The sequence below is a fragment of the Hordeum vulgare genome, chromosome 7H, assembly GCF_904849725.1.
Source record: "Hordeum vulgare subsp. vulgare chromosome 7H, MorexV3_pseudomolecules_assembly, whole genome shotgun sequence".
NCBI lineage: Eukaryota > Viridiplantae > Streptophyta > Magnoliopsida > Poales > Poaceae > Hordeum > Hordeum vulgare.
In genome coordinates, this window is record NC_058524.1 from 255,518 (window position 1) to 276,707 (window position 21,190).

Genomic DNA, 21,190 nt, shown 5'->3' on the forward strand with positions numbered 1-21,190 from the left:
TATATATATAGGAGGAGGAGGGGAGGGGCTAGCCTTGGGTCTCAAGGGAGCCCCTAGAGCACCGGTCGAAGTGGAGAGGAGGACTCCAACTACAATTCGGTTAGGGGAAGGAGGAGTCCTCCTCTCCCTTCCCACCTTCCTCCTTTTTTCTTTTTTTTTTGGTTTTCTTTCCTAGCGCCATAGCCCACTTGGGCTGGCCTCACCAGACCACTAAGGGCTGGTGCGCCACCTTAGGACTATTGGGCTCACTCCCGGGTGGGTGGGCCCCTCCCGGTGAAAACCCGGAACCCGTTCATCACTTTCGATACACTGCCGGTAATGCCCGAAATCTTTCTGGTGACCAAATAAAACCATCCTATATATCAATCTTCGTTTCCGGACCATTCCGGAAACCCTCGTGACGTCCGTGATCTCATCATGGACTCCAAAGAACCTTCGGTCATCAACACCTATAACTCAACTATATCGAAACGTCACTGAATCTTAAGTGTGCAGACCATACGGGTTCGAGAACTATCTAGACATGATCTGAGACACTCCCTGATCAATATTCAATAGCGGGACCTGGATGTCCATAATGGATCCTACATATTCTACGAAGATCTTATCGGTTGAACCTCTATGTCAAGGATTCACATAATCCCGTATATCATTCCATTTATCCTTCGGTATGTTACTTGCCCGAGATTTGATCGTCGGTATCCTCATACCTATTTCAATCTCGTTACCGGCAACTCTCTTTACTCGTTCCGTAATACAAGATCTTGTGATTAACTCTTTAGTCACATTCCTTGCAAGGCTTATATGTGATGTTGTATTACCGAGTGGGCCCCGAAATACCTCTATGTCATACGGAGTGACAAATCTTAGTCTTGATCCATGCTAACTCAACGGACACCTTCGGAGATACCTGTAGAGCACCTTTATAGTCACCCAGCAACGTTAATGACGTTTGATACACATAAGGCATTCTTCCGGTGTCAGTGAGTTACATGATCTCATGGTCATAGGAATAAATACTTGACATGTAGAAAACAATAGCAACAAAATGACACGATCACATGCTACGTTTATAATTTGGGTCTTGTCCATCACATCATTCTCCTAATGATGTGATCCCGTTATCAAGTGCCAACACTTGTTCATGGCTAGGAAATCTTAACCATCCTTGATCAACATGCCAGTCAACTAGAGGCTTACTAGAAACATTGTTTTATCTATATACCCACACATGCATTTATGTTTCCATTCAATACAATTATAGCATGGATAATAAACGATTATCTTGAAACAGAAAACATAATAATAACTACTCCCTCCGTCCGAAAATACTTGTCCTAAAAGTAGATGTATCTAGACTTATTTTAGTTATAGATACATCCATTTTATACATTTTTAGGACAAGTATTTCCGGACGGAGGAAGTATTTATTATTACCTCTAGGGCATATTTCCAACAAGTTTCCTCAACAAAAAGTATTTAGTAACAGAGGGAGTAGTATAGATATAGATATAGATGTGCCTTTTGTTGTCGTGCTAGATTTCTTACATGGTTCACGCGTGTGTGTGCGTTGTTCTTTGGGCTTTGCCAGTCGACCTTCACATCGAAGGACAGTCGCAGCGACGGGGTTTTCTTTGTCCTTGGCGGTTGGAATCCTAGCCAACTTTCAGCGTTGTTCTTTGCGGCTTCCTTTCGTCGACGATCTTGGTTGTCCGTAATGAGGGAGGTTTTTCGGATCCACGCGTGTGAATCATTTTTGGTCCTTTATAGTTTAAAGGCGGCATGGGCGACAACAGCGCCTACTTTGCCTTTAAAGGCGGCGTGTATAGATATGATTTTGATGACGACGACGGTGAGCTTGTCAGGTGGTTGCCTTGTGGATGGAGGTATATATAGGATGCATGTGCAGCGTGTCTCCGCCCCAAGCTCTCGATTGCTCCGGTGCATGAGATTCAACAAAGGATCGAGGCTCAAAAGAAGCTGGCCCTGCAATTATTTTCTACACTCAGAAGGATGGACCACTATTTTAGCAACTCTACTGTAGTCTCGTCTCGAAATATTCCTCTCAAACCAAAAGTTGCGTTCTAGTTAGCAACAATCTTTTCGGACACAAGGATTTTTTTTACGGGATCGAAAAGCATCGATCTAAGGGCATGTTCAACGTCGACCCACAAATTACTTCAACATATGTTTGTTTTTCTGTCCGGATGTTGTCCGTGAACATGATATGGAAGGGAGTCATTCAACTTTAATTATAAAGTATTTGGTCGGGAGCTGAAAAAATTGATGAAGCTTATGCATGTGGTGAAAATACTTGTGATTTAGTGTTCAGTTAGAAGGAAAAAGAGAAGAGGGGGGCAATGCATGTGTGGATGGGAGGAGAGAGCGAAGAGATGGACATGTATGTGATTGGTCAAGTGTATGTATGAACTAGCGCAAAGCTTCTCCATGTTTGTCTTTACTTTGTCGGGATATGTACATCCAGACTGATAAAGGGATATACAAATCTGAGTTGGATGGCAAAGAAATAATCCAAACACTACGGTCCAAATGTCTTCAGAGTAAAACATAAGCCAATGAAGAAATACAAAAAAGAACATTAGGTTTGTTGCAAACAAAAAAAGAAATTGATGAATAAAAAGAAATGGAGGTGCGGGGAATCGAACCCCGTGCCTCTCGCATGCGAAGCGAGCGCTCTACCATATGAGCTACACCCCCCAATTACGTTTGCATTGGGACGCGTGACCAATTAGCCGGCATAATTAGTCCTGGCACATTCTTATTATACAGTATGGAGGAAATATGGAGAACCCAACATGTTGCATATGGTGGCATACCAATATATCATTCATCACAATACTAAAGGAGTATCCCCGATGTTGGTTAATGCGACTAGCACCTTGTTTAGGACTAACTCGCTGAATTGTTCACTCGACAATGATACGTTATCGCGATACTCATGTATTCCCTCCGTCCCAAAATAAGTGTCTTAAGCTTAGTACAACTTTGTATTAGAGCTAGTATAAAGTTGAGACAGTTATTTTGGGACGGAGGGAGTATATATAATATCCCCTCAGTTCTTAAATAATAAATCTTTTAAATATTTCATTAAAAGACTACATACAAAACAAATGAGTAAATCTATATTATAAAGTATGTCTATATAGTATATACATTCGTATTTACTTCTTTATAAAATTATAAAAAACTTATATTTAGGAACGGAAGAAGTACCAAATATTCATGTGCGTCGAAATGGGAGAAAATACCACGCTTCGGCTCTAGACCCCTCTCCCCGCTACACTCACCCATTCCGGCACACCAAAAGCAAAATGGCAAGTGGGGTCGCACAAAAACATAAGTCTGCAATGATTTCCTAAGTACAATGAAGGTGTGTGCAATTTAGAGCATCTATAACCGGACCCCTCAAACCCTCCTCAAACGTCGTGACAGGCCGCCCGGTCACAAAAAATCAATCCAGACAGACCTTTGAAATTGGTCTCAAACGCCCAGGTTGACCGGCATCCCCATTTCTAGCCCAAATATGGGACGGATATGGGGAGCCTGGGCATGCATGCTCGCTACGTCGGACTGACGGCTTGGCCCCACACGGACTCGCTGGGAAACCAGACTATCCGACGGGTGCCTCAACCGTCGGCATGGTGTGAACGCTCAATGGCACCGCTCTGGCTCCCCGCCCGAGGTCGGGGCCGGCTATTTAAGCCGTTCGGCGACCCCGGCCCTACCACATCCTCCTCCTCCTTCTCTTCGCCGCCACCCGAGCCTGCCCATCTCATTTCGCAGTTCCCTGTCCGCCAGGATGGTCCGGCGGATCATCACCACCTACGTGCATCTCACTCCGGAGCGGCGCCTTCAAATCGAGGGGGAGATCCAGGCTCGCCGTGTCACCCTCATCGCTGCGGGTCTCCCTACGAACTCGTCAGAGATGGAGGAAGAGGAGGATGACGATGACGTGCAGCAGCAGTCGAAGGCCATGGAGGAGGAGGCTCCTGGCTTGAGCATGGCGGAGGCGGAGTTCGCCGTCGCCCAATCGTAGGAGATGGCGGAGTAGTAGGCCATTCTGGATTCCATCCGGAATGAGATAAGCTGGAGGCCAACCGCCGGCCCATCCAGCAGAGGCAGGCGGAGGCCGACGCCCTCTTCGACTAGTTGGACGTGGAGATTGAGGCGGAGGAGGCCGCAGAGGGGAGTGGGAGCTGCGGCAGGCGGCCATTTATCCGCCGGAGGGCACGGAGATCGTCGAGATAATTATATACCTTATTGTGAGCATCTCTTCATTCCTTACTGGCGTTTGTCGGATATGCCAAATTAATGATATAGCAGTACATAAGAGCATTAATCTTTTAGAAGGTATGAGAGCACTGTCTTTGCCTTATTGATATATGTAGTTGCCACCGTAACCCGAGTCAAGACTTAATTGGTTGCAAACATATTAGACATCTCGGCCAAATGTTTAAGGTGGCATAACAACATCGATATCTGAAAGAAAATCTTTGATAAGCATCGTTTCAAGACATAAGCCCGTAATCAACACGTTCGTGCACATATGTAGGGGTTGGTTATTGTGCAATATGTGAAATAGAGAGGATGATCATGTGCTATTGTAACCTTTAGCATATGATCCCATTTGGTGTCAATAATAGCCTTTGTGAGAACATCATTATCTAGCACAATGCCCGAGCTTCGCTATGGACCATACTCTATACTATGAGTCGTGGTTCTCCTCGTGCGCTGATGACGGGTGCCAATGGGAGAATCCTCGGATACAAACTTCTCCTACTCCCTGCGTTACGGTTTAGTAGGCATGCATGCAAATTCTTTAGAACCTAGGTGGTTATTGATTGGTTGTGAAATAAGTTAAAAATAGCATTCACACTACTCATGCATATAAAAATAGTACAACGGAGTACTAATTAGAAGATAGAAGTAGATGCAATGCGTCTTAAACCTTGTCTATTGCGGAAATGCACATAAATTTAACTGTGCCTTCTAAACCGTGACGGATGTAGTAGTTAAGTTGATGGTAGACATTAATTACAAGGTCTCTAGAATCACAATTTTTTGATTCAGCACCAATGAGAAGTGTTTCAGTTGACCCGAATCAACGAGTATTTCCCTTTTTTTTGTACTCACGCGATCTGACTCCTCGGTCAAACCATATCCATGCTAGGGGAGCAAAACACTTAACACAGTTTTTTTTTGGCGATGTACGCAATACAAGTTGATAACTAATTAAGCTACTTGAACTTGTTTATTATTGAATGATATGTATAAGTTCAATGTAAGATTTGAGAGTCCTGACTAGCTAGGATCTTGACATTTTTAGACGTGGAAGATGGTGTCGTATCGGCGGCTCCAGCCATCCATGATCTTTAAAACCCTAAACGCTAAAACCTTAAAACAATCAAGAGCTGGGCCTCCATCGTGATTGTGCCGATGTGGATGAACGCAGGTCCCGATCAAGTCATGGGAGGTGACGTCGCAACTGCGGCCATAGGAGAAGAGGAGAGCGATCGTGCTTGGAAAGATATTGCGATATGAGGTCATCCGTCCAACCTCATTGTTGCATGCATGTCCATCTTGTGGATGAATGCTCGCTCACAGCACGCACGCACGCAATCCATCTTGCAAAATCAAAACATGTCTTGATGCATGGGCCATACACAACAGGTCTTATTCTTGAGACATTGCATCTTGCATCACAACGACACACAACAGATGTCATGTGAGTTCCTGCAGGGGTGAGCAAGATGTGATGCTGTTGGCGAGGAAAGCTCAGCACGCCGTTGCTCTTCATATAAAAGCGGGACGAAAGCCTGTTTGAAAAGAAAAACGAAAAACTTAACACGTAAGTTGTCCTTTATTTATGATGGCGAGACGTACATCCGGTCAATCGATCTAGATCTAGGGTTTGATGAATCTTCATGCAAGCATGTGCGAGCTACTTGGACCAACCCGGCCGGCATTACTGGATATATAGATAGATAGATGGGGTGCGTTGCGTCCTCGCATATATAGATCCACAAATTAACTACACATGCATACATTCGGACCTGCTGCTCCCACAGAGTACGACATGAAATTAGCTAGGATAAGCATCCCATCAATTTAGCAAAACGCAATTACTAGTAATTGATCATGTGTCTCGACGTAGGTTGTGAATCGGGGGTGTAGCTCATATGGTAGAGCGCTCGCTTCGCATACGTTCTTTTTGTCCCTTTTTTTTCATCATTCAATACATTTCCTTTTTGTTTTCAGTTTGGAGGAAACCTTTTTCTGTCTTCGTTCCTTCATTTTCCTCTTTTGTTTTTCTTCAAGGAACAAATCTATCTGACATCTCCACTCTATTGTACTCCTTCTGTAAAAAAATATAATCTAAAACGAAGAGAATACTTCTTCATCCATATACTCCCTTCCCTAAATAATTTTAAATAGAAAGGAAGTAGTGACTTTGGTACTCGACTTTTTTTTTCTTGTTACTATCTAACAATATGTAAGAACATTTCCAATCGAACCCATACAACTTCTCATTTTAAAGAGTAAATCGTACCAAGCTGGGAGCTAATCCAACCTAAGCGACCACCAAATAGTAAGAGTGATTTATTTATCCTTCTCCCCTCCCCGCCTAAATTGAGCCGGATTCTCTCAAATTTAGTTGCCACTTATGAGTAAAAAATCCATCCCTCCCAGATGCCTACTCCTGCTGTCTCCACCATCGCATGTCGCTGCCGCAGCCATCGCTTATGGACCAAGGCAGCCGGTGCATGACCGTACGACACGACGAAGGAGGGTGATGATGGGGCAGTCCCGATCGGAAAAGGGCGGCGATGATCGGCGCAGGGCTACGGGCGAGCAGACGCGCGTTCGGCGGCCGTGAGGGGCCGCCGCGTTGTGAGAGGCCCCCGGGTCACGCCGATGTGGGATTAGCACGGGGTCGCCGACCGTGGCGGTTGACGCAAACGATCTTAGATCGAAAATCAAAAAGAAAACTCCGATCAATGTGACCGGCGCAACAAAGAAAAGCCGAATCAAAGGACGGACTGTAGGTACGGGCGGCGTGGCACCCGATGACGGTCATGGATGCCGATCGCCCGAGGGGCGGCGCGCGGGCCGAAAGCGACGGGTGACAGCTAGGGTTTGATCGCTTAGCCTGATATCATGTTAGAAGGGAGAGAGGGGGATTGATGCGGAATATGATCGATGTTGTATTGAATCTCATGAATGAGTATATATGATGCGTAATATGTTGGATCTGTCCCTTAATTCTTTTTCATTCCATTAGTTTCTTTATTGTTTTTTGTTTGGAGCAAACCAAATATACTCCTGCCCCGCCCCCCCCCCCCCCCCATTCCTCCATTTTCCTCTTACGGTTTTGTTTTGGGAAAACAAGTCTACTATCTGACATTTCCTCTCTTTTGTATTTTTCCATCCGGCTTCTTGAGACCTTATTTGTTATCTCGAGTGTTTAATTGACGTAGTAACTTTTGTCTGCATTGCACACATATCTCGTTTGAGCTTGATTGCTCGAAAATAGATAAAAAGCCAATATATGCACCTCGTTTGGTCGCCCGCATCTAGACTTCTTGCATTAGGGGATCAATTCATTGTCTCAACTCACACAACTACATGCTATTTCGTTGCATGCAAGGGGTATGATTAAGAGCTAGCATTTGCAATTAACACACCGAGTTACATGAGAGTGTGGACGATGACCGCGGCGCACACCCGACACGATGAGCATGGAGTCGCGGGCAAGCGTTCCTGCCTACACCATGACGAACTAGTTGCTAGTGTTGTCGCCAAAGTGAAAGTATGTGCGGAGGGGTGCTGACGCACAAGACAGGGGAGAAGAAATGAAGTGCTTGTCAGACCATGCCAACTGTAATGGGGGATGAATGTGGCCCCACGTCTAGCAAGACGGTCGCAGAGCTGTGGGTGAGCGACACCGTTGGCAGTACGAAGAACTAGTTGCTAGCATCGTTGCCAGAGAGAAAGTCCACGCGGAGACAAAGGATAGAGGAGGAGAAATGCAGTATGTATGCCATGACATCGTCAGTTCAATAGGTCGAGGAAAAGGAGACCAAGATGAACGACTCCAAAGACGACTCTAGTGTAGTAGGACGCCGGCAAGGAGGTCAAGAGAAACGGGCAACGGTTGTGTGGTATAGGACAGAAGGAAAGAAATATATTGTGTGCGCCATGGCGGCGTTAGTGCAGTAGGATCCAGGAGAGGTGGTCGAGATGAATGACGACGACGGTGACACCACTACAGCAAGATCTAGGAGAGATCGAGAGTAACCATGCCAGCCTAAAGAAATGTTAAATCAGACCACATATATGCATGTGTACATTCACCAGGAAGATGTAGATCTTGTCGTCTACAATCGTCGAAACGGAAAACTTGCAACATGAAAGTATTTGTGGGACTATGATATGAAGCCACTGGTGAAAGGAAATTTCAAACAATCAACCATGCACAGAGAATTTGACAAAATTTTGCCAAAATAGCTTAAAACATCAACAGGAAATTGAGCATTTACAGTCGACGAAACTACGAACCGATCGCCTGAATGGAACCATAACATTGACATGCATCTTTTTCTTGTAGAGATTATCTTGAATCAAGATATCGTTGTGTAGAATAGAAGGGACAAGGAAGAAAGAAGATTAAAGAGGAGCTTACTTGTCCATGTCCAAGAATCCTTCCTACAGTTACATTGGTTGGGTTGTCTGCTACAAAGCCTTTGTGAGTTGGACAAGAGAGACTGAACGCACCAAGTTTCCTAAGTCATCGATCGTCGGGGGATGAGAAACAGAGGCTCCAGGTTCAGGCCACCGTAAAGATATAATACCCTACTCGTGCCTGCCTTAGGTGGTTGATATTGTTGTATGCTCGAGAGCTACAATGTGTGTTGTGAGATGTGTGTGAGTCAACCCTCTCCACTATTATTCCCGGCTAGTGTGAGTGTTAAATTATGATTCAAATTCTACCGTATTAAACTAGATGTATTACAAACGGTGTAGGCCTTTGCGTTGGTACCGACGCGTACGAGTACAACTCGTTTACTTTTCTTCAAGGACTCTCATGTATTGCCCCTTATATTCAGAGACGCAAGGCGCAAGGCGCAATCATCATCTTCAGAGACTTCTTCATCTACCGCGACAACTTCAGCCATCGCCTTCAGTGAGCAGGATATTCTGAGACTTAAGCGTCTACTCGCTGCTTCAGGTTCTTCCTCGATGGGTACTGCTGGTTCTGTGACTGAGGTTTCCCGCACTGAGCAACCACCTTCTACACATTCAGGTACATCCCCATGGGTTATGGACTCTGGAGCTTCCTTTCATATGTCTTCTAATTCTTCCACTCTGTCCTCCCTTCGACCGCTTGATTCTCCTGTTCATGTCATCACCGCTGATGGTACTCCCCTTCCTGTCGTTAGTAGAGGCCATCTTACCACTCCTTATTCTGTTTCTGATGTTGCTCATGTTCCTCGACTTACCATGAATCTGTTTTCCGCTGGTCAACTTGCTGATTCTGGTTGTCGCGTCATTCTTGACCCTGACTCTTGTTCTGTCCAGGACCATCGCACGCGTACTCTGGTTGGGGCTGGTCCTCGCTGCCGTGATTCTCAGGGTCTTTGGGAGTTGGACTGGCTTCATGTTCCTTCCGCTGCCCACTCCATCGCCAGTTCTTCCGCCTTGGTCACCTCGGCTACTGGTTCCTTCCAGCAGTGGCATCATCGACTTGGTCATCTGTGTGGTTCTCGTTTGTCGTCATTAGTTCGTCGAGGTCTTCTAGGGACTGTCTCAGGAGATGTCTCTTTAGAGTGTTAGGGTTGTCGTCTTGGCAAGCAGATTCAGTTACCATATCCACATAGTGGGTCAGTGTCTAAGCGTCATTTTGATTTAGTTCATTCCGATGTATGGGGTCCAGCTCCCTTCGCTTCGAAAGGGGGTCATAAATACTATATTATTTTCATTGATGACTTCTCTCGTTACACATGGCTTTACTTCATGACTTCTCGTAGTGAGGTCTTGTCTATTTATAAGCGTTTTGCTGCCATGGTTCGTACTCAGTTCTCTTCTCACATTCGTATCATTCGTGCTGACTCCGCTGGCAAGTATATCTCCAAACTGTTGTGTGGTGTCCTTGCTGAGCAAGGGACTCTCTCTCAATTCTCTTGCCCTGGTGCTCACACTCAGAATGGCGTGGCTGAGCGCAAACATCGTCATCTTCTTGAGACGGCTCGTGCATTGATGATTGCTGCCTCTCTCCCGCCTCATTTTTTGGGTTGAGGCTGTCTCCACATTCACCTATCTCATCAATCTCCAGCCTTCCGCTGCTCTACAGGGTGGTGTTCCTTTCGAGCAACTTTTTGATCGTTCTCCCAATTATTCCATGCTTCGCTTGTTTGGTTGTGTTTGCTATGTTCTTCTTGCTCCCCGCGAACGCACTAAGCTGACCGCTCAGTCTGTTGAGTGTGTGTTCTTAGGCTATAGTGATGAGCATAAGGGCTATCGTTGTTGGGATCCTATCGGTCGTCGGATGCGTATCTCTCGGATGTGACTTTCGATGAGTCTCGTCCTTTCTACCCACGCCCGTCTTCCTCGACCTTTTCAGTGGAGGATATCTCTTTCCTCACTTTTCCTGATACACCTATCACATCCGCTGAGCCCTTGCCTATTCGTTCCGCTCCCTCTGCTTCTCTACCTCCATTCGATTTGTCGCCACCATCTTCCACGGGCTCCTCGCCTCATTTCTCACCGGTTTCTACACCTTCTTCTCCGGTGCCTTCTGCATCGCCACCCCCCGATTCTACCTTGTTGATTCCTCCTCCCATTGTTCCATCTTTTCCTCAGCATTACACTCGTAGTTCATGACCTGTGGATGTGCCATCATCCTCGTCTCAGCCTACTTATGGCTTGCGTTCTCGTCCTCGTCCGCCTGTTGATCGCTTTGGCTTTCCCTCCGCTGGTGCTGCTGTTCTTGAGCCAACTTCTTATCGAGAGGCTGTTGTTCATCCTAACTGGCAGTTTGCGATGGCAGAGGAGATTGCTGCTCTTGAACGCACTGGTACGTGGGATCTTGTTTCCCTTCCTCCCGGAGTCCGTCCCATCACTTGTAAGTGGGTCTACAAGGTTAAGACTCGCTCCGATGGTTCTCTTGAGCGTCACAAAGCTCGTCCTGTGGCTCGTGGCTTTCAGCAGAAGCATGGTCGTGATTATGAGGAGACATTTGCTCGTGTGCCCCATATGACCGCTGTTCGTACACTTCTTGTTGTGACCTCTGCACGCCACTGGTCTATCTCTCAGCTTGATGTTAAAAATGCTTTTCTTAAAGGTGAGCTGCGAGAGGAGGTGTACATGCACCCACCACCTAGGTATTCAGTTCCCGATGGCATGGTATGTCGTCTTCGTCGCTCTCTCTATGGCCTTAAGCAAGCCCCCTGTGCCTGGTTTGAGCGTTTTGCCTCTGTGGTTACTGCCGCTCGTTTCTCAGTCAGTGCTCATGATCCAGCCTTGTTTATTCATCTTTCTCCTCGTGGTCGGACTCTTCTTCTTCTCTATGTTGATGATATGATCATCACTGGGGATGACCCCGAGTTTATTGACTTTGTCAAGGCCCGTCTTAGTGAGCAGTTCCTTATGTCTGATCTTGGACCTCTTCGCTACTTTATTGGGATTGAAGTCTCTTCTACCTCTGATGGCTTTTTTATATCCCAGAAAAAGTATATCCAGGATCTTCTTGCTCGGGCTGCTCTTACTGACGAGCGCATTGTTGAGACTCCTATGGAGCTCAATGTTCACCTCCGTGCTACTGATGGTGATCCCCTACCTGATCCGACGCGTTATCATCATCTTGTTGGCAGTCTTGTGTATCTTGCTGTCACTCGTTCGGACATCTCTTATCCAGTTCATATTCTGAGTCAGTTTGTCTCCGCTCCCACATCGATTCACTATAGTCATCTCCTTCGTGTTCTCCGATATCTTCGGGGCACGATCTCTCATCGTCTATTCTTTCCTCGCTCCAGTTCTCTACAGCTTCAGGCCTATTCGGATGCTACGTGGGCTGGTGATCCTTCAGATCGCCGCTCACTTTCTGCTTACTGTATTTTTCTTGGTGGTTCTCTCATTGCCTGGAAGACGAAGAAACAGGTTGCAGTTTCCCGTTCGAGTGCAGAGGCTGAGTTGCGAGCGATGGCTCTTTTGACAGCAGAGGTGACTTGGTTACGGTGGTTACTACAGGATTTTGGTGTTTCTTTCACTACATCGACTCTGCTATTATCTGAAAGTACAGGTGCTATTAGCATTGCGCGCGATCCTGTGAAGCATGAGCTCACCAAGCATATTGGTGTTGATGCTTTCTATGTGCGCGCTGGTGTGCAGGATCAGGTTATTGCTCTTCAGTATGTCCCTTCCGAGTTACAGCTTGCGGATTTCTTGACGAAGGCCCAGACTAGAGCACAGCATGGCTTTTATCTCTTCAAACTCAGTGTTGTTCATCCACCATGAGTTTAGGGGGGGGGTGTTAGAGTTATAATATAAGTAATGTACCTCTTTGTATTTATCTCATTCTATAAGGGGTTTCCTGCATATAATCCAACACCTGTACATGTATATATATCGGCCTATGGCCTCATAGTAATACAAGTTGCTTATTCCTAACAGTATGCATGTTAGTGGTGTAAAGGCCGGATGTGTGCTCATTTTATTTTGTATCCTCTTGAATAATTAACCTTGGTGCGTTGCAGCTGTAGAGAAGCCAAGGTTAGAAAAACACGCGTGTACCAGAAGATGTCAAGCCTCACCTCAGGGATTGATTTTGTTTAGTTTCCAGTCAAACCTGCTGTAGGTTTTCTGATATATAGAGCAGGAGATTAGCTTTTGTTCTAAACAAAGCATTTGTGTGATTAAATAGTCTCCTCTGCTCCACTGCTTACCATATATATGTATATAAACGGCTCCATATTCCTGGGTGTACGTACTCTCACGTTTAATATACCACATAGATGACCCGATTATACCTCTTTATCTTTTTAATATACTTTATTATTGAATAGTAGATACCCCGAATTGTGTTATGTGAAAAATCTCATTTGAATATCAATATTTTATAGTACTTGCACATATACTTCTTTTTTATACGTAAAAATGGTATATTGAAAAAACTGATAATTCTACTGATATTTTTTCACACTACTTGTACAAAGGTATCTTAAAATAATTAATGAGGTATATAAAAAATAAAGAAGGGGTATAATACACTCGTATGTGAGGTATTTTAAATGTGAAAGTACATACATCTAGAAGTATATAAAAGGATATATATATATATGTATAGTCTCCGGACGCTTCTTCTCTTCGTCTACATGTATATATAATATAAGAGACCTTCTCTGCTGCTTGCTGGATTTTTTTATAAAATAGAAATACCCTGGAAAAACAATGTATGTATACAGTAAAGTGTGTACCTTCTATTGTTTTATTCAAGTGTTTTATTATTATTATTATTATTTGCAGGGTCAACTATCTTATTATTATCTGTGACAGCAACATATGCATGCCCAGCTGGTCTGGTCTGGTTTCATCTCTCATGTATATATACTATAGCAGTTAGCAGCCGGCTGGTCTGGTTTACATCAATCAATCAATCAATCAATCCATCCATATCAATCAATCTGGTTTGTATTAAAGCTTATGGTCTGTTTGTTCGCTGTATATGATTTCCACGTCTAATCTTAGTCATGTCATAACATTTTAGATATGTGTTTGGTTCATTGTCATATTTATGACTCGATACATTTTTTTAGTTATATGATCCATATGTGAAATTTTTTTTGTCAAATCTTGTCATACTTATGATAGTCATTTTGTTAGCCACACTTTTAGTGACAGCCTACACTTTGGCTAAGGTTAATTGTGATAGAGTTAGTCATGAACCAAACATGCCTTAATTCTTGTATATGAGGTGTGCATGCAGAATCATTCTGCCGTCCTGATAATCAAACTACACATCACATCATAAGTGAAGTGGATGGTGAGCAAGTCAAGTCTTTTGGGCGAGAATACATTAATTTCCATTAGAAACTGGAACAAAAATACACCAATGACGGCAAAGTCAATGCAAGGAATGGAATGGGCACATCACCATCTAGTACTCCTACTCCTACTACTACTACTATGCAAGTATTATTTCTTCTATATACCAACAGTTCCAGAATCCAGGCAACTAATGGAAGAATAGGCAACTGATGTAATGTAAGGAAGGACTCATTTGTACGCTCAAGTCATGGCCGGCTGCTATACCGACAATGTAGGATAATCCAAGTTTCCAACAGTTCCAGACGAAATGAATAAATAGACAAGTCATGGGCTGCTCTGCTGCTATATATATTCAGCTAGACCACAAGCCACCATTTATGCATCTTGTAGATGCTTTTACAGTTGCACATTTGTCAGCTAGATTCACAAACATGGAACATCCACCCACCCTTCGTTTCTCCTTACAACTTCAAATCTTTCTCTCCTTTGTCCTAAGCCTTGCATTCCTCACCACCACCACCACCACCATCACTCAGGGTCAGGAGGAGGAGGAGGACCAATTTGTCTACTCGGGCTTCTCCGGCGGTGGGGGTACCGGCCTCGGCCTCACCCTTGATGGCACAGCCACGGTTACACCAGATGGGGTTCTCAAGCTCACCAATGGCACTCTTCACCTCAAGGGTCATGCTTTCTACCCAACCCCATGCCGATTCCGCAAGTCGCCCAACGGGGCCGTGCAATCCTTCTCGGTCACCTTCGTGTTCTGCATGGTCCCCGTCTACTCGGATCAATGCACCGATGGCATGACTTTCCTGATCTCTCCCACCAAGGATTTCTCAGGTGCACAACACTCTCAATACTTGGGCCTCCTCAACAAAACAACCGATGGCAAGCCAAGCAACCAGATTTTTGCAGTCGAGCTTGATAGCAGCCAGAATACAGAGTTCGACGACATCGATGACAACCATGTCGGCATCGACATCAATAGCCTCACCTCCACCCAAGTCCGACCGGCTGGCTTCTATGATGACAAGAAGGGCGGTGCCTTCAACAACCTGACCCTCGTTAGCCGCAAAGAAATGCAGGTGTGGGTGGATTATGATGCAGATACCACAAAGATCACTGTGACCTTGGCTCCCCTCAAGGTAGCCAAACCGTCGAGGCCACTGGTCTCAACCACCTACAACCTCTCAACGGTGCTACGAGATAAGTCCTACCTCGGGTTCTCGGCTTCAACCGGTCCGATCAACTCACTGTACTGTGTGCTTGGGTGGAGCTTGGGCATAAACCGTGCTGCACCGGACATTGACATGACCAAGCTGCCAAAGCTGCCTCGGATTGGCCCCAAACCTCGGCCAAAAGCTATGGAGATCGTCCTACCAATAGCCAGCGCCACATTCATATTTCTTGTAGGAACAAGCATAGTCCTATTGGTGCGGAGGCGTAGGAAGTATGCCGAGCTACACGAAGATTGGGAGGACGAGTATGGGCCACACCGCTTCTCGTACAAGGATTTATTCCATGCTACTCAAGGGTTCCACAATAAGAACCTACTCGGTCATGGAGGATTCGGGAAGGTGTATAAGGGCGTGCTCCCGGTCTCTAAACTGGAGGTTGCGGTGAAGAGGGTGTCCCACGAGTCAAAGCAAGGAATAAAGGAGTTCATCGCCGAGATTGTGAGTATCGGCCGTATCCGCCACCGCAACATCGTCCAGTTACTTGGTTATTGTAGGAGAAAAGGTGAGCTCTTGTTGGTGTATGAGTATATGTCAAATGGCAGCCTTGACAGGTACTTGTACGTCCAAGAAGAAGAGGACGCGCCCACTCTAGATTGGGGTCGGAGGTTTGAAATCATCAAAGGCGTCGCGTCCGGCTTATTCTACCTTCATGAGAGGTGGGAGAAAGTCGTCGTCCACCGAGACATCAAAGCAAGCAATGTGCTTGTTGATGGTGAAATGAATGGGCGGCTAGGTGACTTTGGGCTTTCAAGGTTGTATGAGCATGGCACCGATCCGCAAACGACACGCGTGGTGGGCACCATGGGGTATTTCGCCCCGGAGCTAGCGCGCACCGGTAAGGCGACGCCTCTAACGGACGTTTACGCGTTCGGCATCTTCATCCTGGAGGTGACCTGCGGACGGAGGCCAATTGTTGACAAGGGTGTGGAAGAGGATGATGGTTCAGAGATACTGGTTGACTGGGTTGTGGAGCATTGCCGCAAAGGGTCGCTCATGGAGACAGTGGACATGAGGCTGCGAGGGAGCAGCAGCGACCCCGATGAGGTATGTTTGGCGTTGAAGATAGGATTGCTGTGTGCGCATCCGTTCGGTAATGTAAGGCCGAGCATGCGGCAAGTGATGAAGTACCTGGACGGCGAGACGCCGGTGCCGGAGCTGATGCCCACAACCTTGAGCTATAGCATGATGGGGGTGCTGCAGAATGATGGTTTCAGCGACTACGCATCACTGAGTGCCACGGTTAGCAGCAGGAATGGAATCACCTCCAGCTCCAGCTTCTCAGCTGGAAGATGATCCTGATCCTTATCACTTGTCAGTGCTTTCTTTTTGTTATAAAAAGTGTGGTGTTGGTTTCTGTTACAGACAAGATCATTTCGTCTCTGAAATTCCAATATAAGCTTGCATGCTTGCTTGTTGTAAATTGTAAATAAATGCATCCTTGTTTGCACACACAAGGATGATGCATCATCTTCTTGTCCATCCACTCTTATCAACAGACACACAAGGATGGTGCCTAACCATTATAGTTGCCACCCAACCCAACCCAACCCACAGAAAAGAGACATTATGCCTCTGCCTGCATCTAACACAAAGCAACAAAATACTGGGAGGATCATTTCCAGACACCATTCATTTCCCTTAAACATTCATTCAAACTCTACTGAGTCATGTATAACACATTATGTATGCATGTATGTATACGAGGATCGCATCATTGGGTTCCCTTTCTTCTTTCTTCCCATCCCATCCCATCCCACATGAAAGAAAGATTCATCGACGACGCAGGCAGGCACTTCTTCTACTAACACAGACACACAAGGAGGGAGGGAGCTTCTTCCTTCCCACAAGAAGGTATATTCAATTTAAGTCAACCCACCAACCAGACCAGACCAAACCAGGCAACAAAAGAATAGTTTCAACTCTCTCTACTTTTTTCTCTCTTTCTACATACCACCAGCAAAGAGGGGAGGGGAGAGGAAGCAACGGAGATCAATAGACGGCGCCACTCTTCGTCACCAAAAAAGCTTCCAATTCGGATCAACAACAACAACATAAGTCTTCACTTGCTTGCATTCAAATTCTCTTCCTTCTTCCAGCCACTCCGTTGCCCCTACCTGATGCACACACACAAACAGCAAACCACCAGTCAGCTTCTCACTTCAGCTACCAATTACTAGTAAGTACTACCTCTGTAAAGAAATATAAGAGCGTTTATATCACTATTTTAGTTATCAAAACACTCTTATACGGAGTATTTGGGATGCAAAGAAAGCACACATATAAGGGTGTAGCCTCACGCTGCATCATATGCAGCAGCAGGGCAAATGAATGCAAATATAGCAGTGGCAATGCGCGCCAGACAAAAAACAGGTGGTGGCAAAGCGCAAGAGCATGGCACGGTTGATTATTTATTCTAACCACGTGTTACAAAAGCCTCCATCGCAACATGGAAAATATGTGGCCTGTGAGGAGGTGAAACCGCTGGATATGATGCTGCACAGATTCTACTCTGTGTCGCGTAGCTGAATTAGTCAAATTCGCAGCTTATCCTCCAAACTCGCACACCTGCCTATTTGGGTGCCAACCAAAAGAAAACAAAAAACAGGATTCACATTCTATGGTATACTTTCACCATCAAAAGTTCCAAACAACCTGGCCCTGGCAAGGGAATGACTGAACTAAAGAAACTAACAATAGAATTAATTAATCAAGCTAGGACACAACACGTCAAAGTGTAAACCAGAAAGTGGGAATACGTATATCCATCTCCAGACAGTATCATAATTCAACTACAACACAACATCGTCATCCAAAACACAGAGACTTATTTCAGATATTATCCAATTTCTACTGGATGTATAGATAACACTTGTTTGTGTGGAGGATGCGAAAACCCTATCACGTCGCAAGACCAAATACAACTGCCAGATATATTTTCCTTTGTTTCACATCGAAACTAAGAAAATAGCCGAATAGGAAATATAGCATACGTTATCATAAATGCAGTGTAAGTGCGTAACTACTGACAGCTGCTACTGTGCTCCTACCCTTATATTTTGAACAAGCCTATACAGCTGTGTCTACCTGATTAGAACATGCCAGCTTAGACCAAACAATCAACAAGAGGAAAACTATCAAACATCTAGATCAGCAAATGAATCAGTACTGATTTATCCACACTACTGAACTTTTGTTTGCTCTTACTCGCTCCTATATAACATCTAGTATAGATAAACATGATGTAACCATACAACTAGCCGTTTTATTTTTACACATGCCATTGGCCAAAGCCAGATAAATAAAAGAAAACCTGAACTACAGGCTGAACGCTTAATAGAAGAATTTTCCAACAGTGAAACTAGCATGTCTGATAGAAAAAACATAACCGTCAGCACCGCATTGACATTTACCACTGTCCAGCTCATCGCAATAAAATAAGGCAAATACTACTAACATCTAAATTGAGATATTGACCATTCTCTAGCCATTTTACTTCTACATGTGGCACCAGGGAACCCAGGCAAATAAATAGAAGCCAGGACTTGAGGCTGAAAGCTTAATTAATACTTCCTCCGTCCCAAAATTCTTGTCTTAGAATTATCTATATATGAATGTATCTAGTCACATCTTAGTATTTAGATACATCCATTTCTAAACAAATCTAAGACAAGAATTTTGGAACGGAGGAATAGAACATTTTCCTACAATCCACCTAGCATGGCTCATACAATTTTTTTAACCATGTAGCTAGCCGTGTTGCATGTGGCATAGGCCAACCCAGACAAATAAATGAAAACCTAAACTGCAGCCTGAACACTTAATCAACAGAGCATTTTCCTACACCTCCCATCGAGAATCACCACTCTATAGCTCATCATTGCATTGAAGATAGATAAAGTAAATATTACTAAAATCTAAATAGAAATATTGGAGTATTTGGTGATAACAGAAAGCTGTACAAGGTATGTTTTCGGTCGACCTGGCAGCACGTGTGGTGGCATTCGTCTTATGCAAGCAACCGTAGTAATAATGAAAAATATGTAAAGGCGGTAACAAGTGCGATGTGAAAGGTTATACCTGGTGAACCTAAAACGTTTCACTATTACACGTGGCATATGCCAACCCAGACAAATAAATGAAAACCTGAACTGCAGGGTGAACACTTAATTAATAGAGCAATTTTCCTGTGGTCCAACTAGCATGGCTCGTAGAAAAGATTAACCATACAACTAGCTATGTTGCACGTGGCATCGGCGAACCCATACAAATAGATGAAAACCTCAACTGCAGGCTGAGCATTTGATTAACAGAACATTTTCCTAGTGTGCAACTAGCATGACTGATCATTGCATTACAAGATAGATAAATTAAATACCGAAATCTAAATCGAGACATTGGACATACAACATATGTTCTAGGTCAATCTGGCAACACGTGCGGTGGCAATCGTCTTATGCAAGTAACCATAATAATAATGAAAAATATGTAAGGCAGTAAAAGTGTGATGCGAAAGGTTATACCTCCTCACCCCCTGTTCCCCTCTTCCTTGCAAGTGCTTCAGTCGAGATCATCGTACGAGCGACCGCTCGCATTCGGATCGTTGTTGTAGTCAGCAGCGTCCTGGTCGCTGCTCTCGGCCTGCTGCGCTGCAAAAGCGGCCCTGAGAGGCCACGGCAGGGAGATCCTGAACCTCCTCTCCATGACCCTGGGCGAAGGGCCGCCACCGGGAGACGCAGGCGCCGCGGCGGCAGGGGCAGGGGCAGCGGCAGCTGCCTGGCGCTGGTGGTTGTCATAGTCAGGGTCATCGGTGGGCATCTCATGGCGGCAGACGGGGCATGAGCTGTGGAGGTCGAGCCATGGCAGGATGCAGTCCTTGTGGAAGACGTGGTTGCAGGGGAGCTGCTTGGCGGCGGCACCTAGCAGGAAGTCGTCCATACAGACGGCGCACTGGGCGCCCCCGTCGGCGGCCATCATGTCTGCGGAGACGGCAACGTCGGGCAGGGCGGCGACGGCGGCCTTGGCGGCGGGCGGGGTGCCGTAGCGGCTGGGGTCGTTCTCGGCGAGCTGCTGGATGAGCTGCTCGAGGCCTGAGCCCATGAAGTAGTCGCCGAGGCTGACCCCGGCGGCGGCGGGGAAGGAGGCGAATCCGGCGGGGAAGGAGGAGCCCTCGAGGACGATCTGGATGGTGGCCCCGCCGGAGAGGAGGCCGCCGAGGTGGCCGTGGAGGAAGTCGGTGACGTCGAACTGGTTGTTGTTGGTGGCGGCGGAGGCGGCGCGGGGCGCGGATGGGGATGGCGGGCCGAGGACCCCGGCGAGGTCGCTGGGGTTGCGGAGGTCGAGGAAGCTGGAGAAGGGGAAGAAGGGGGCCTGCGGCATCTGGTGGTGGTGGGGGGTGCTAGGGTTTGGGGGCTGGTCGTCGTCGAGGAGCTCCTCGACGAACCCCCCGGCGCAGAGCGGGCAGAAGACCTCGTCGTCGGGCGAGGCCGGGGCGGCGATGGCGACGTCGCGGTCGCACTGGTGGCAGTAGTAGCGCTGCTCCGTCGACGACATGGCGGCGATCGATCCGGCGGGGAGGATTGATTGATTTGGGGGGGATTCGTAACGGAAGCGATTTGGGGGAATTCGTTTTCTGTTTTTCTTTCGCCCGAATTTCGATTGAATGACTTTTATATCCACTCTGCTCTGCTCCCAGGGAAGGGAAGGTGTGCGGCTGACAGTGGGGCCCCGCGTGGACTCCTCAAGGTCAAGGATCCAGAATGCTCCTCCTCTGCTAGGCAAGGCAAAGGCAGTTTCCTCACATTTGCATCATTTTCTACAAAGACTTCCTTTTCTTCATCTAGAAGAAAAACAAACTTTGCTTTTCAATACATTGCCCACCACCATTCTCT

At 46.0% G+C, this 21,190-nt stretch overlaps 2 protein-coding genes and 1 non-coding gene across 3 annotated transcripts; 1 reads left to right on the forward strand and 2 right to left on the reverse strand.

Moving 5' to 3' along the window:
• Window positions 1-2,645: 2,645 nt before the first annotated feature.
• On the reverse strand, window positions 2,646-2,718 carry TRNAA-CGC. The gene has a single exon. It is a non-coding gene; the product is annotated as a tRNA-Ala (tRNA).
• An 11,777-nt stretch (window positions 2,719-14,495) lies between these two features.
• On the forward strand, window positions 14,496-16,595 carry LOC123411110 (L-type lectin-domain containing receptor kinase SIT2-like). Its single transcript, XM_045104039.1, has one exon. It carries the CDS (start codon window positions 14,496-14,498, stop codon window positions 16,593-16,595), a length of 2,100 nt encoding a protein of 699 aa, XP_044959974.1.
• Window positions 16,596-16,917: 322 nt separating this feature from the next.
• On the reverse strand, window positions 16,918-20,958 carry LOC123411596 (E3 ubiquitin-protein ligase RING1-like). The gene is made up of 2 exons (XM_045104563.1): window positions 19,823-20,958; window positions 16,918-17,416 (listed from the first exon to the last, which is right to left on the reverse strand). The coding sequence occupies exon 1, from the start codon at window positions 20,850-20,852 to the stop codon at window positions 19,860-19,862; it is 993 nt and encodes a 330-aa protein (XP_044960498.1). The 5' UTR covers window positions 20,853-20,958; the 3' UTR covers window positions 16,918-17,416; window positions 19,823-19,859.
• Window positions 20,959-21,190: the final 232 nt, after the last annotated feature.